The 16,286-nt window shown below is 36.1% G+C and overlaps 3 protein-coding genes across 6 annotated transcripts in view; all 3 read right to left on the bottom strand.

Annotated features, from left to right (window-relative positions):
* LOC134851053 (malate dehydrogenase, mitochondrial-like) overlaps positions 1 to 16,286 on the bottom strand; it is a 340,885-nt gene that overhangs the window by 47,825 nt on the left and 276,774 nt on the right. The window lies entirely within an intron of this gene.
* LOC134851054 (retinal rod rhodopsin-sensitive cGMP 3',5'-cyclic phosphodiesterase subunit delta-like) overlaps positions 1 to 16,286 on the bottom strand; it is a 150,830-nt gene that overhangs the window by 77,797 nt on the left and 56,747 nt on the right. The window lies entirely within an intron of this gene.
* The window catches only part of LOC134851080 (uncharacterized), a 46,788-nt gene that overhangs the window by 2,472 nt on the left and 28,030 nt on the right, over positions 1 to 16,286 (bottom strand). For 2 of the 3 annotated variants that reach the window (XM_063867001.1, XM_063866999.1), the window contains exons 4-7: positions 11,328 to 12,182; positions 10,068 to 10,424; positions 5,953 to 5,973; positions 512 to 712 (exon numbers count right to left, since the gene is read on the bottom strand). In XM_063867001.1, the coding sequence (XP_063723071.1) occupies positions 512 to 712; positions 5,953 to 5,973; positions 10,068 to 10,424; positions 11,328 to 12,182 (1,434 nt within the window). The remainder of the gene's footprint in view (positions 1 to 511; positions 713 to 5,952; positions 5,974 to 10,067; positions 10,425 to 11,327; positions 12,183 to 16,286) is intronic. The other variant, XM_063867002.1, reaches the window with a different exon arrangement.

The following is a 16,286-nucleotide window of genomic DNA, read 5'->3' as shown; positions in this document are numbered from 1 at the left end:
TTCAACCAATCAGGGGAATCAGTCGGAAATCAATTGGGAATTAGGAGAGCAGACTCCAATCTGCACATCTGCATGTCAGCTTAGTGTCACCCAGAAAGACAAGCATCTAAGAAAATGGAAAAAAAAAACTATTTTTAGCGCTCAATCATTGTTCATGAAAACATTGTCAGTTGCTCACGTGAAAACAAAATCAGCTGTATTTAACACTTTACACCCTTTTTCAGGTTTTTAAGATTTTTTCAGAGCAAATGACAAAACCTCTAGAAATTTCCGGAGCTTTTTTGAACCACCTTATGTCAAATTTGAGGCGGGTTTTATTAATGCGTTGTTTCTAGCTACTTTGTTTTGACGCGCGTTGTTTTAACCGTTGTTTTTTGTGTTTTTATTTGTGGGGGGGGGGGGGGGGGGCGGTGTCGAAAAGGGTACAAATTGTCTCAAAAATTTGCTCCTTTAAAACGGGCCCAAGGTGCGATGGTCTGTCAATTAGTAGACAGAAAGTTTCATAACTAACCGATGAAGTGAGTGACGTCATGTGGCTGAGATCACTCATAATAGACTGAGTATCTGCACCTCCAACTGATGTGCCCCCCACTCCAGGGGGGAGGTTGTTTGAACCCTGCAGATGATCTGCCACGACTCCTGGAGTTGGTGACGGCTGTTTGGTAGTTATGATTTGCGAAAGCTGCTGGATCTGCGATTCAAGGTCATTGATCTAAACCGTTAAAAAACAAAGTAATTCATTTAGAAAAATCTAGGGTAGTCAACTAGCAATGAAATGAAATAACGCTAAATATTCATTTCAAAAACAATTAAATGATCAGACTGCAAAATAGTGAAAGATGTTCTGACTAACTTTGATTACACACTTCAAACTATTTTGAAAAGTCTTTTTAAAACACCCCCCCCCCCCCCCCCCCCCCACCCGCTTCCTATTGCAATAGGGGGGGGGGGGAATAGTTAACAAGATCCGTGAATTTTAATTACTTACACCGTTATTATTGCAGGTGATCGTCTGTTACATCCGCAATAGATAATACCGCCTAATCGCTACTAAGGGCGTGTCTAATTGATATCGGGGCGCTCTGAGGCCAATTCCAAACGAGAGAGAGAGAAAAAAAACAACATTGAAATGAAAATACACATAAAAAAGAAAGATTGTTGCGTTTAATTCGGTCTGGTGTATTTTGCAACAAAAAGATGGTATTGAAATTTTACAAACTGTCTGTGTTTTTACTGTCATCTTGCGTTTGATTTTTATTTTTTCAAAGCGGAAGCATGTTGAATACTGCGATGTTCAAATGAGTATAAAACATTAGATCATAAACTGTTTAGGAAATAAAAGAAACGCATAATAATAAAACAATGAAAAATGTAAATTTGTCCAATGAAACGGAATTTACGACGCACATTTTTTCAACCGAAAGGACAAAGGATACATTATTTTGCAGGAAAAGGTCGATAATATTTTTTTGCGCTAGAGAGGCTCTAAGCTTTGAACACGCTTCAATCAAGTGTATCAAAGACGCTTCTCGTGAAACCAATTATGTTACAGTTATTGAATTTATCTATTGAACGTAAACGCTTTTTTAGCAGGATCTTGGTTATACGCCTCCAATAGTATATGAATTTCATTGTTAAAAAGGATAAAAAAAGGAAAAGTATCGAGATTTTTTGAAAGAAGCTTCAATCTAATGCAACGATAAATTCTTTTTTCAAATCTGAAAAAAAAATAGTTTTTTTTTCAGATTTGAAAAAAGAATTTAACGTTGCATTAGAATGAAAAAAAAAGATATCATCGGCAGTTTTGCAGACTAAAATGTGGAAAAAAATCGACTGAGGGCTCTATAAATAAACAGAAATTATATGACAGATAACAGAAAAATGAAAACGCAACTAGATCAGATATTTTGAGCTGTTATACGTAATATTTTAGCCAGCTAATGTTTGTCGTGAAAGCTACCACCTTTACTTGAAGAGCGAAATTTTTTGCATAAGGAAACGAACGCCGTAGGAAAGTTGATCTTCGATGACACTAGGAAGGAAACGACGGAGAGCTATGAAAACGGTAAAGAAACGGAAAAATGCTAGAAAGTACAAATGTGCATTCGAAGAAAACGAATTTTGCAAAAAGTTGATGCTACATCAAAACTTTGATGCTATATCAGGGGTGGATCTAGGATTTTCTCGAGGGGGGGGGCGGATTTTCAAAAATAAATCGAAAATTTTGACGACCTTTTTTTTAGGTCGACCAAATTGATTTTTTGAGCTCTCCCAAAGCACTGTTTTGCCCGCAGGCAAAATAAAAAAAAACAGTCAAAAAAGGCGTTTTAGGCACTTTTTGGAAAACTTTGACCAAAAAATTGCGTTTTTTCGGCGCGCGCTCCCCCTCAAAATTAGTAAATATTGGCGCCGAAGGTGCCTTTAGAAAAATTTTAGGGTCGGTCGGTCAAAAGTGGATTTCTGAAAAAGTACCAAAGGGGGGACCCTTTTGGTCAGCAGGGTGTCGAATCCATGAGGGGGGGGGGGGGGGGGGGGGGCAACCGCCCCCTCCCCCTAAATCCGCCCCTGTGCTATATACAACATTAATTTTCTGTAAAAATTTAGCAACAGCGTATCAGATTGAATTACTTTTACTCGTTTTCCTTTCTTAGATATCAGGCAGCTACGTATGCAGCTAGATATAACTGTTTTTGTTTTGGCATCAAAATAAGTGACTTGCATGGGAAGAAAATGACCTTAAGATATTATGCTTTCAAACTCGCTTATTTCATTTAAAAACTTTTTTGAGAAGGGTACGGAGAATAAAATTAACAAATTGATATTGCGCTTGCTTAAATACTCTTTGAATAAATTGAAAGTTGAATCACGTTAGTTGAATAACAAAGAAACAAGACTGCTCGTATCAGGGCGAAGCCCTGAATGTTCCGACTGCCTTTTAAGGTTTATGGAGCAGCAGTAAAAGCATAAAAAAATTAATTGAAATAAAACAAAATGAAAATTTTTTCTAAAACTTGATTTTTTTTGTGAAAACCATCCCCCCACACGCCATATAAAGTACAAAAAGAGAAATTTCGTTCCTTGTAACAAATCAATTATGGCAAATAAGCTTCGTTCAACCAATTTGGAACGATTTATAAGACGGATTAAATCTCCGCTTACGCGTTAATAGCGCGAATTATATCGCGCGTTAATTGTCCCAAATTGGTCAAAATGGCAATCTTTAAACCCTCATAACTCTACGAAAAATGATCACAGGTGAAATATCTTTTCAAATTTAAGCTCAAGACAACAAACTTTTGAATGATATAAAAAAATTTCGTGAAAAATGGCTAGGATAAAAGTCGAAATTTGTCTGAAGAAAAAAAACCCACCCCGAGCACAAATATTCCGTTACTTTCGTATCGAAAGTCGGAACAATAATTACATTTTTTAAAAATCATCACAAAAACTACCAGAAAATAATTTCGGTAAAAACAATATCAGACTAATAACTTTACTTTATACGATTGTTGCTGAACAATCTTTGGGTCTTATACACTAAACGGCCCAAATTCATTATTTCTACATCTCTTGAACTGAAATTATTGTGAATGAGATTGATTGGCGAATTAGACCTTTCCATCGATATTTTTTGCCATTTCAATTGAAATTTCAAGCAGATAAAATTATTAGCCGAAATGATAAAAAAAATTGAATTTTGTTTTTAAAAAGCCATTTTACTAAATTTTGCTGTTCTGGACAAGGTTTCACAAGTGATCCAAAATTTGACTCAAAGTTCCACTTTTTCGGCAATTTTGAAATATTTTTATCTGCTAAAAAAGTTGATCGGAATGCTTGACCGTGTAACTTGAATTTGATTAGCTAAAATCACCCAATCAAATTTGATCGCATAATTTTCAGCTAACAATGTAGAAAAATTGATTTGGGCCGTTTAGTGAATAAGACCCCAATCTTTTGTCAGTCTTCAGAAATTCGAAAATCCAATTTATTTTTTTCTCTCAATTTTTCTATTCCATAATCTTTTCACGACAGTTTTACAATGAGTTCTTTCGAACTTTTAAAATCCGGTTCTTGACTGGAAAACGTCAATAAAACGTATCAATCTAGCTCTTAAAAATACATTTAGAAATTGAAAAAACTCCAAATTGATTTTTTTTCACTTTCAGTGATTGGAACAGCGAGCTACAAAGGTGAAACGGTTAAAAAATGAGAGTGAACAAGGGTCATTTTTTTTTTAAAAACAACTTGAGTCGACAAAAAGATGAAAAGTACGGGAAAAAATTGCGGAATCCGGAACAGATTGTAGAGTCCATAAATAAATTATATTATATCTGCATAGTAAAAACTAATTTATTGCGAAATCTGCAAGTGTAAGCGAAATCCGTAACATTTTATTGGAATACGACAATTGCAAGCGGAACCCGCAAAATTTAAGCGAAATACGCAAATTTTTAGTAAAATCCATTTACAATTGCGGAATCCGTTAACAAATTGCCCAGAATCCGGAATAACAAGCTATATTTGCTCATTGCAGAATTCGCGACAAAACTTATTTTCCAAGTATTTGAGCGCGGAGTTCACGGAAATTTTAAAAGTGGAAATTGCTTCCGTTTTTGAACAATTTCAAAAATAAGTCTCTGTATTCCAGTTACCTAAAACATCCAATTGGTCGAATATCCAGTGCACAGCTTGGGCTCCGGATAAAATTTGAATAATTTCCTTAATAGTTTTGCAAGCCATTCTTCGAACTTATGCAGGCCAGTGTTCTCAACACTAATTACAAATCGTTTTATAACAAGTCTGAATAAAACAAGGCTGCTTGTATCAAGCAAAACCTTATTTGTTTTGACTGCTTTGAGAGTATTTGAAGTAGTTTTTCTTCAAAAAATAAGAGATAAAGTTTATATTTTTTACATTCCCTCATCTCTCCCACGCAACTTCAACTACTAAACTATAGTTTTGGCATCCTGTAACGCACTATTTGGATGAATAGCATTAAATATCCCAAATTGGAAAAACCCCATTGTAGTTTTACGAATTATGGTATGTAAAAAGAACTGTTTAATTTTGAGCTGAGGGCATTAACATTTGTAAGATGCTACAAGAAGTTTTGTCAATAATTGTTCGCAAACAATTTTATGGGGAAAAACTACGCCAGAACTTACATTAGAAAGTCAGATCCCAACAGTCTGAAAAATCTGTAGGTCGCATGACTTTATCGGGATTATGTTGAGATAATTACTTTAGATAGATTTCAGTCGAATTGCATTTTCATGACGAAAACGAAATTGAAATTTTTAAATTGATCCATCATTAAAAACTTGCAGAGTCACAACTGGTTTTAAGCATTTTTTGTAAATTTTTTGCTTTTTGCTTGAAACGTACGTTTTTTGTTTTCTTTATTCAAAAATCGGAACAACAAAAATGAGTATAATCACTACGTTTTTTTTCATGCCATTCTATTCTCATGACAGTTTAAATTGAAAATGCGACACCCGCGTCGAGGTCCGCGACTTAAGAAAGACTTTGTAAGTCACGCCCCGCGTACCGCTTTCAGACTGGATTTCGCAGCCGCGCCGCGTGCTTAAGTCGCGCCGTCAGTCTTTTCTTAAGTCGCGCCGTCAGTCGGCAATAAAATGATGATGTGCCAAATTAAAACTTTACTTTGAGCCCTTCCAAAGATTGAAATACGAAAGATTGAGCAAATTAATGACTATGAAATTTTGAATACAAACCATATGATGGAACTCACTAGGCTCATAATGATTAATAAACTAGTCAGATAAAGCTTCGCCTCGATTTAAATTTATTTTTGTTTTTTTTTAACTAAAAGGTAAACAGTAATCACTGGTACATACATGTAATGTATAATCAATCAATCGAAGAGCAGAGATGATGAAAATCTACAATGACACGAGAAGTTGTGTTTGCCAATAAGAGCAATGGACTTACCAAGTCATCGTAGTAGGCTTGCTGTGAATTAAATAGTGGTCATTTTCCGGTCCATTTAAAGAGTTGTATAACCTCTGTAATTTTTAACAAATGATTTGACAGCTAAATGATTGTTAAATTTTTGAACAGCTTTGTGAGCTTTGGAACTTTGACTTCGAACCAGCTAAAAATTGTGTTATTTATTTTATCGGAGGCGGAGCATTGAGCAGAATGGTACAAGAGCAGAACACTAAAAAAATATTACAAATACAACAGTGAACACTCTCTCCTAGTGGCCCGCGTTTTCATAAATTTGACTCTGTGGACTGGAAAGCGCGCAACATGTATCAGCTTCATCGCATCCTACATATCGTTGTGCACTTTAATTAGACCCTTTCTTCTGCTTTTGAACCATTCTTCTCTAAGACCGCCCTCCATTCTATTGTGCTGAAAGGATTCGCATCTCATATGGTCGAAATGTTATAGACAGGTCAAAGAGTTTACAACTAGTTCCATACCATTAGCTCTCATTGCGGGAATCGATTAACAGGAACGACTAACATGAACGCACCAAAAAGGTGTTGTTTTGTTACATAACATCAGTTTCAAAATAAATCACAGATGCATCTGACCACGCTAATTCATAATCAAACACCGTTTTTGTTTCAATCACTCTCGAAAGTGGGTAAGAACTCTGGTTCAGGTTGTCTTTTTTCTACGCAATTTACAATACCTCAAAGCAAGATGTCGCTTCTCCAGTGTGGCGTATCATACTAAAACCTTTTTCAGTTTTGGATCTCTTAAGTATATCCCCCATTTTGCAAAAGGGTGGAATTCGTTATTAGGTATAAAATTCTGATATGCTTAACTGTTGATTTATTTCTTTACAGGTGGGATAATCTTTACTAGGTACTCGAGGGGGGATATAGTTAAATTTAAAACGTTGTGCACTTGGATATAGTTAAATTTAAAACGTTGTGCATTCTGCTTTTTGTATTTAAAGTTGAAAAGTATAGATTTGAGATAAAAAATTGTTCAAAATTATATTTGTAATTGGAATTACACAGCACTTTTATTGTCTATTCACCCTCGTTTCTGACAGACAATTTCGAGAAAAATGGTGCAATTTACTTTTGAAGTAATCTTTTGAAATTTATCAGCGATTTTCTTAAAAATTTTTGATATAAATTTTACCGTTTTGATTTATCATATAGTTTTCACAGCGCAGTAACAAAAATTGTTGACTGGGAACCGAATTTCAAAACTTGTGATTCATTTTGCTGTTTTTAAATTTTTTTCATTGAATTCCTGTTTTACTGAGAGGCATATAAAATCACCCACTACAGTTGGAAAAAAATCAATGAACGCAAAACGCAAGTACACAAAAAGAGTCTTACTTATTTTTGAAAAAATCCTAACTTTCGAATTTCAAAAAAAAATGATAGCCTTAAAACTCTCCGAAAAGATAATTTTTAATTGACAAAGAACAATTTAGGATTGAAACTTTTTAGAAGAAGTTAGGCCAATTTAAGAAAACTGGATCAATAAAATCAAGTTCTACTTTTAAAAATATAGTTCGGTCACATTTCAGTGTCGATTAAGCGCTAATTGAAACTTTCAAAATTAGTTTTCTTTTTAATAAACCAAACTTTCTCAGCCTTAATGGTCAATTTGTATATATAACGAACTATACTCGATTGCTTTGTTTGCTCGAAATTGGAAAAATACTCAAAACTTTAAAACTGGTTTTTCTTAACACTGGGACAACTCTGTCAAATTTTTTGAAGTCATTCCATTCCAATCACAACTGGAAGAATTTTTCAGCCTTATTGGTAAAATTTTATCGCTTTACTCGCTCGGAATTGGGCTAAATTTCTTAACACTGGAACAAATTTGTCAATGTTTTTCACACTTCTAATTTTCTTAATGATATATCACATGACTCATTACGATGATTAGTTGTGATGCTCAATTTTGCTTGGAAAAAATAAACGAAAAAATAAAACACTCTCAAAAACTAAGTTGTCCTGATTTTCAAGGGCAGACAACAGGGCCGGCAAATTAAGCTCAGCGGCAAAATCAGTATAGACAATGAACAAATTTCCAAAAAAATTAAGATGCAAAAAGCTCGCAGCAAATCTGTTTGAGTGTGTATACAAATAATACCAAAAGGTTGAGGGTATCATTCACCAGCTTTGTATCAAAGCTAACACATTAACTTTTAGTTATACTCATTTTCATTGTAAATTCGATTGATTCTGCCGAACATTTTTACGAGCAATTATTAGTTAAAATAAAAACAGATAAAACAAAATTAAAAGAGCATCTGCCACATTTGACAACAATTGGCACCAAATAATTTTAGACAACATAAACTATGAAAATTTAGTGAGATTCTAAATTTCTATACAACTTTTTTAAGTATGTTTCTCTGTGAAAAAAATTTCCGGAACTATAGAACTTTCTATGACATAATTTTAGATTTTGGACTACAAAAAGCTTAATGAATTGCAAAAAAAAACTTTTTTTTTTATAAAAAAAACTCTACGTATCAGATAAGTAAAGTTTTAAATCCAGAAAAATTTTGCCTTAACCTAAAACAATTTTTCAGAACAAGTTAAAAGATCTCTTCAGAAAAATTGTTAATTGTCTGAAAACGAAAACAAGATGTATAAAATTTCCTCTCTGCTTCAATTCTTTCCAAAGCGCATCGAGTTTTATTTTAACTTTTTTAGGCCAGATAAGAAGTTTTGAACTCTCTCAAAAAAGCATTTTTCTCAATGAAATCTAGGCATCAAGAAAGAACTAAATTTTATAGAAAAATGTTCGTATCAGGGCAAAACGCTGAATGTTCCGAAGGATTTCAATTAACGTTTTCACAGAAAATTTTCAAAAAGATTCATTCTTTTGGTTGAATATCATCCACCCACAAACAATGTAAAGTCAAGATGATAACTACAAAATGATAAAATTACGCCAACTAATTCAATATTTGGATTAATGAGCGTGCCTCAATGCAATTTTGAAGCCGGATTAATTCGTCAATTACATTATGCGCCAATTGAAATTTAGAAAATTTTGCGCAAATTAAGTTTCAAAACCTTGATAGTTTTAAGATAATTTATAGCATAGCCAATATACGGTTTGAAAAGAGTCGCTGAACGCAAAGAAGAAGAAATAATCTGATTTTTTCTGAAAAAATTTCATTTTTTGAATTTCAAAGTAAAAAATATTTAAGTAAAAAATATGTGACCTAGATCATTTTTAGTATGAAAAATATTTTATGACGGTCACTTTTTTCGGTAAAATCAAATCAATTTGAGAAAACTGGACCAATAGGCAGAGTCTTGATTTTTCTAAGAAATTTGAAAATTAAATCCACTTTCGAAATTAGAAGTCAAATTTTTCACAACATTTCCACTTTTGCTGTTTGATAGTGGAGTTCACCTTCCTTTTGTCAGAAGATATGATCTGAACATAGAATGAAATCAAAGTCAAACCACGAAATCTTCATTTGAGGGCGAACAAGTTTCAAGACTTTTCCTGAGAAAAAAAAACAAAAAAAATTATCACGACCTCATAAAAATCTTCACTACGTTCATCGACTCTTTAAAAACTCGAGAGCTTTTTCACGAGAGCTTCTTTTGAGAGATTTTTCAGCAGATAAAAAACTTTTTCGAAAGCTTTTTGAACAGATGAAAAAATTGCCGAAAACAGCTTTAAGAGTTTGAGTTTAAAAATTCAAAGTTTTCCCTGATAAATCAATGAACCTTGAATTCCCATATTTTGAACCAACAAAGACGGAAATGAAAAAATTACAATGAAAGAAATTTAACACAGTGAAGAAAGTGAGATTAATGTGAGTTATATTAATTTTTGTGGTTAGAAGTTTTCAGACATAATCTGCATATGGTCATAGTAATTTTTTACTTCCTTCTTTATTTAAAAGAAATGAAGACGAGGAAGTAGCCAAGATCCATGCATAATTTTTTATTAAGTTTTGAGACCTGAAATTCAAGCTCATTGTGCTGTTTAGGGGGATTTTTCAGCACCCAGAAACAACATTATTAAATAATTTTTTTCTTTTTTAAAATATTTTTGGCTTCATCTGAACTTTTTTGACCCTATAAATTTACCGTTTTATCGCGCAGCTGGATCTCTTCAGTAAGTTGATCAATGACAGTCTGCATTGCGGCGTTATTCTTTCTCAGCCGATCCAACTCTTCGAACAGACTCAAATTCGAACAGCCCCCTTTGTTATCACCACTCCCCACACCTCCCCTCGACCTCGAAGAAAGAGGGAGTCTTTCAATTGGGTCGTCGTCGGACAAATCAGCCGCGAAATTGTTGTCCGGCTCAACGAAGTTGTGAGTCGGCGTTTCTCGAAAATGAATCCTTTTCTTGCTGTTAGTTTCGTTTGTCGGGTTGTTATTGCTTCTGGTTATAAATTGGGGCTGGCTTTCGCTTCTGCTGACCGTTTTAGTCAAGTAAACCTGCGAAAGCAGTGAGTAAAAAAAATCAAAATTTCAAACATTTGCCGGTTGCAAACTGTGCGTCGAAATCGGATGTAAAATAAGCATACATATGATTAAACTTGGCTGGATAAATTTTAATACGACTAATAAAAACACGGTCTAGCGCCCCTGAAAATAATCAGCTCCCTTCAACATTACTTTTTTTAAAGAAACTGCAACTAGTTCTAATAAATCAAACAAAACTTACAAATGACTCCGACAAAGTAAGAAACCTGATACTCTTTAATGTCTGGGTGGCTGACTGAAAATTAGATACGTGAAACGACGTCGTTGTTTTTTCAACCAGACAAAATGCAGTATCTATTTAAAAACACAGTTATTTGTCGCCCAGGTAACTAGTTGATGCATAAAACTGATATGAAAGATTACAGTCGATTGGTAATTTCAATTTATACCAGCGGGAATAAAGATAAGAGTGGTATATATAGTTTATGTTAATTTTGATCATAACAATAACCAGGATGAATTTATATTACTAGCTCTCTGATATTATGAAAAAAGGGCTCAAATTGTCCACTCAATAATCAGGATTGATCGATCTGCCGATGCAAATAGTTTCAGGACAAATTCGCTCAATTTGAACTATATCGATAAATACTTCCAAGGATCAAATTTTTTCAAAATGCTATGATGGCTATTTTATGATTTTTGACAATTTACAACGTGAATTGATTTTTCACAAATGCTTTGATTTCAAATTTGACACCATATGCTCAAAAAATTCCAAACTGCCGTTCAAAAACGAAAAAAAAATCTTTTTGAAACTTAACTTGAAAAACCGCTTCTTAACCTAACTACTTGACTTTTCGGTTATCTAAGCTTTCTTATTTTTGAACTATAAAATATGAGTGCAATAGTTACCTTGTTGGTGTCTTTAGAGGCTAAGGGTAATTCCACGTCTTTTGATGCGCCGATATGACCACGGCTGTAGTCTGAAGTTGAGGGATTAGCTTCCTTAGTTCTTCCCAAAGCCCCCTCTAAGCCTCCTGCTTGCGATTTATCAGCAACCGGTGCTGATTGGAGGAATTTTCCGTCATATTGCAAGTCTTCTTTCACGTAATTCGACCCAAGTACGCTCGGAGCTTTCGTTTCCTGTTGTCGTTTTACATCCGCTGCTTTGAAACTTGACAACTTGGTTAACTTCGGAGCTATATGCGATTCCTCGATACGTATTTCATCGTCGTCAAGTATCCCAGATTCTTTTAAAATATCTCGCTGAAGTTTTGAAATATAGTTTGAATCGCGAGTTTCAATAGCAGTACAAACCGTTGAGCCGCTTGTTGTGGTATCTAAACTGGTTCTACTCTCATTATTTTCTTGGTTTTCATCTTGCAAATTTTTCCTAATTGAATTCGGTGTACTGCTGTTAATTGGTGTAAACTGCGTGTTCAAGTCATATTTATGAGATTGATTGCTTTGTTGTATTTGATTTTGATCAGGTGTTGATAGCTGATTAAATGTTGTTGGGCGTTCCTGGTTAGGGGAGCTTTTTTGTTTATACAAATTGGACGAATTTAAATGGTTGTTCTGGTGCCTGTAACTTGTTTCTCGTTTCGGTTCAGTGAATCTTTGGTAATTTTGCCTATTCTCGTGGGAGTCCCCGGCGCCTGCGAGAATGAATCCCCCATTGCTAATCTTGGAATCGTGTAGTCCTGTTTTACAATCTTGTAGATTCTCTCTCTCGTTAATCGATTCGTCAGCCTTCAATTTCAGGTGCTGGAACAAAAAGGTCTTAATAAAAATGTCTATAATAACCAATTGGCAGGCTAAAATTGCAAATGCGTCTGGTTCAAGAGTGATTTAGTGAATTTCGCTCCTTGCTGGAAACAAAAAAAAGCGCAGTATTTCGATCAATAAAAGGTCGAAATTACTATTGACCGCGTTCTAGTGCAATAAATATTTGGATATGCAATAATCTTTTAATAATTTTGACTTTTTCAATCAGGAAAATGGGAAGAGGAAATTACGTAAATTATGGATACGAAATTTGAAATAGAAACAGGTAATGTGTATCTTACACGTATTGAAATTTTTCAGTGCTTTTCGCCGGCCGACGGAATAGACATTTTTTACCTTTTCCTTGTCTTATTGCCTCTCTTTTTTCCCGTGCTTGTATTTTAACATGGACGGGACGAGCTTTTAGATACTGTTCGCATGGCATAACATTAGAAAAGCATTAAACTTTAGTTTGATAAAGGTCACAAAAAGTAACGCGCATATGCTTGAATTATAAAGCTTTAAATAAAGGAAAATTGTTTCTATGCAAAACAATTTCAAATCTGTCAAAACTTAACAATTCCAAGTTTTGAATTCACAGTCTAAGAAATTTCCATCTTCTTCATTTTTGTTTCTTCGACATTTTAAAAATTCAACTACTAATTATGCTGCTTGTATTTATGCAAGCCGATGCACTGGAATCTCTGCACTGTATCATTCATGTTATACCGATAATGCTTAAAAACGCTGTCTCAAATTTCAATGGCCAAACAGGGAGAAAATTTTTAAATCAATCTCTTTCGGTTGGAAATTGAGGTGAACTAACAGTTTGTACTTTTTTGCCTTGAAAATACATTTTCAATGTACACTTCAGGCCTGTAGAGTTGCCTTGTATAGTTATAATCGATTGATAAAAACGGCTGTTCATTAAGAAGAGGTCTCATAACGTATAATTTTTCAAGTGTACGACTTTGTATATCAATTGAGTTTATGCGCTGCAATCAGCGTGCGTTCGAGCCATTAAGGGTTGACGGTGTGGCTGATAACTATTTCTGTGCTACTACAAGTTTTGCTTCCCAGTTTTTCAAATTTTTGGTGCTATTACGTATAATTACTGAAGTTTATACTGAAAGAGATCTATACTAAGAGAAAAAAACGTCATCAAATTGAATCGATGAAATAAGAATTTGACGCCTCGAGGCAATCGATAGTAAATGTAGTTACTTGCTACGTCACTTGAAAAAAGTTTTCAAAAAAAATTGAGAATAACATGTTAAAATTTGACAGATTCATTTTCAATAATTCAAAATTGAAGACCAAAACGCACTATTCACCACTCCACTATTCACTATAACTTCACGAAATAAAGGCGGAGAACTATGGTTTAGGGCGTTATTTTTTACGCCGACTTTAACGTTCTCAAAAACATTTAGTTAATTTGTAGGGAGTACATCATGGTACTCGGTGTAGAATTCAGGGAGTGCTCCTCTAGGTCCGTTCACGCACTCTAACTTAACGACACCGCAAAGTGGTCCCTATGAAAATGAATTCTGCGGGGCAACCGTGATTCACTACTATCCACAATCCCGAAAGAGTTAAGTTGGTGGCTACTATTCTGTACAGTAATCTGTTACTTGCCCCTCTTTATACTGCTCTTGAGGCTGCCTTGGTCACTCTCGCCGATCGCAAGAATTTCCAGTACTAATCAAATTCGGATAAATATTGGTCCAATTACAGAAAGCTCTAGGTGACCTGAATATAATCTAGTAATCTAATCAAAAGGAAAGGGTCCGCGATCAATCAACACAATTGCCTAATTACAATTCGATTTCCAAATAACTTAGCCAACAATTGTCTTTTTTCTAGAGAATTCTAATTATTGATTTACCCACAGTAATTCCACACAATCACTCAGTCCGACCTGCTAAAATTGATAGTGTCACTAAGGATCACTATTCTTTCGAGGTATTTTGACTGATCTCTTTACTTCGCTATTCTTGGTTCTCTAACTATTGAGAACCCAACTAATCTCACAACTAGTTAACTCTCTCTTTAGCAATTCTTGTTCTCTAACTAACTGAGAACCAATCGTTCGCTCTCACAGCACAATTGTTCTCTAACTAACGAGAACCAATTGCTCTCTCTAGTAATTCACAGCGTTCTGCCTAAGGGTAGGCTAATTTCTTTTCTCTATTCTACTTGTATATTTGAGTTTTAGTTATAGTTAGAGTTATGTCGTCCCTACAAGTCCTGACATTTTCTTCGGTACCCTTTTCGTAAGGTCTTATTTGAATTCTTCCTCTGAAGCCACTAGTCTTAAGTTCCAAGTTCATTATAGGCATCTCTAACTAAGTTGTGCAAATATCAAGTCCAAATTCACCTCAAAACCGAGTTATTTTTAATTAACTAACTGTTTACTCTGCTACTTAGCTTAATGACGAATCAATCTTACGCTCATGTTGCTATAGCATGCAATACAGTAGAATCCCCAATTCTACAGTCTTCCCTTTTAATTTATTTTTCTACCGAATAATGCTGTTCAACGCTTGGGATTAAACAATTCTTCAACGTTTCTGATTAAATTATTACAATTGAGTCTATCTTTTATTTAAGTTATTTTTTATTTCGTTATAATAATTGATGTTCTCTCCCTCGGAGGTCTCTTCCTCACAATAGTCTCTCCATCCGTCCTCGGATGCCAGCGAGGACTTCCTCGAAAGGGGTAGTCCCCGTGTTGACGCGCCGTCGACGTCCACGTGGGGTGGATAGCACTCCCAAACTGCTGTCTCCTACCAACGTATGGCAGCCTCAGGGTAGGGATAGGGACGATTTCCTCTGGGTGATCGGGGTCCCCTCACACACTTGTGTTCTTAACAGCGACGACTCTTCCTACCTTCGGTTCAGTCGTTGGGGGCATCCCCCACTTCTTGCGGACTTAACTCATGCCTCTTCCCATCAATGGTGTACTCGTCGAGCCGCTCGCTTCGGTTATCCTCGAGGTACTCGTTTCGTCAAACATTGGCGTTTCGGGAATCCTTGGGGACAGATAGATTTGCCCGCTGAACGAATCGTATCCCATCGATCCCTGGGGGTAACTAGCTAGTTTAGTCCTCGCTTTTTCGTAGGGCGTATCGTATCGCGGTGGGGGAACTCTTTCGTCCATCCTTCTCATCCCGCACCAATTGTAATTGTCCGACCAGTCTCGTCGGCGTCGTCTAATAATATTTCTCGCTTATCCCTCCCTCTTTGAAGCACATCGGCGGTAGGTGTAAATTAGGACTGCTAACACTATCAATACTATCATAATCTCAGCCACATACTGGACCGGTCCACTGCGTGCCGCTTGCCAGTGGAAAGGCGCATGTTTCCTCAATATCTGGTCCGCAAAAGGTTTGGCGATCTCTGCTAGGGCCTCTTGGTCCATTGACCCTTCGGGAAACTGAATGAGATTGAGCCGAAGTGCTTCCACCATCTCACTCTGCGCCTGCTCTCGTAAAACCTCCGGTATCATCACACCCGGCAAGTTCCTCTCCGCTTCTTTCAATGTGGCAAACAAGGCTCGGATAAGCGGGTGCTGCTGTATTGTGATGGTTAACCCCGTTTCGTACTGGCATCTTCTCGGATCAAGTACTAGTACCATAGCACCGTCCGGGGTCTCGATACGCCATCGCAGCTTGGTCGGAGTAACCAGCTTCGACAGCCCCTTGTCGTCTCTCCGCTCTCTTTTGCTCCTCTGCAGTAATTGAACAACTTATAGTCAGCATCCCGCGAGGTGACCAGGTAAGTTGATTCCTCTAAGTAAATAGCCAAGGGGTCTCGGGCAGCACCACCACTTCTTGGGGGCATAGCTTTAGCGCAGTCGTGGGCAAATTGAAAAATAAGCTGGCCAAACATGACGACGCGCTGCTTCGTGACATTGCAAAAGGTCGGAAACACAGTTTCAGGCGGCTGTTTCCGCTACAATGCGCCGCAATCATATCGCCTGATACTTTGGCAAAGTTGTCTCGTCGCTCGGGGACCAACGAGTGGGTGTTAGAAAACTTGTAATGCGTCGCCGTAGATCCCTCTTCCGCGGTTTGAGGCAACGAGTTTGCTCGATAGACC

The sequence above is a fragment of the Symsagittifera roscoffensis genome, chromosome 7 (genome assembly GCF_963678635.1).
Source record: "Symsagittifera roscoffensis chromosome 7, txSymRosc1.1, whole genome shotgun sequence".
Lineage (NCBI taxonomy): Eukaryota > Metazoa > Xenacoelomorpha > Acoela > Convolutidae > Symsagittifera > Symsagittifera roscoffensis.
This window is presented reverse-complemented; position numbering and strand designations above follow the sequence as displayed.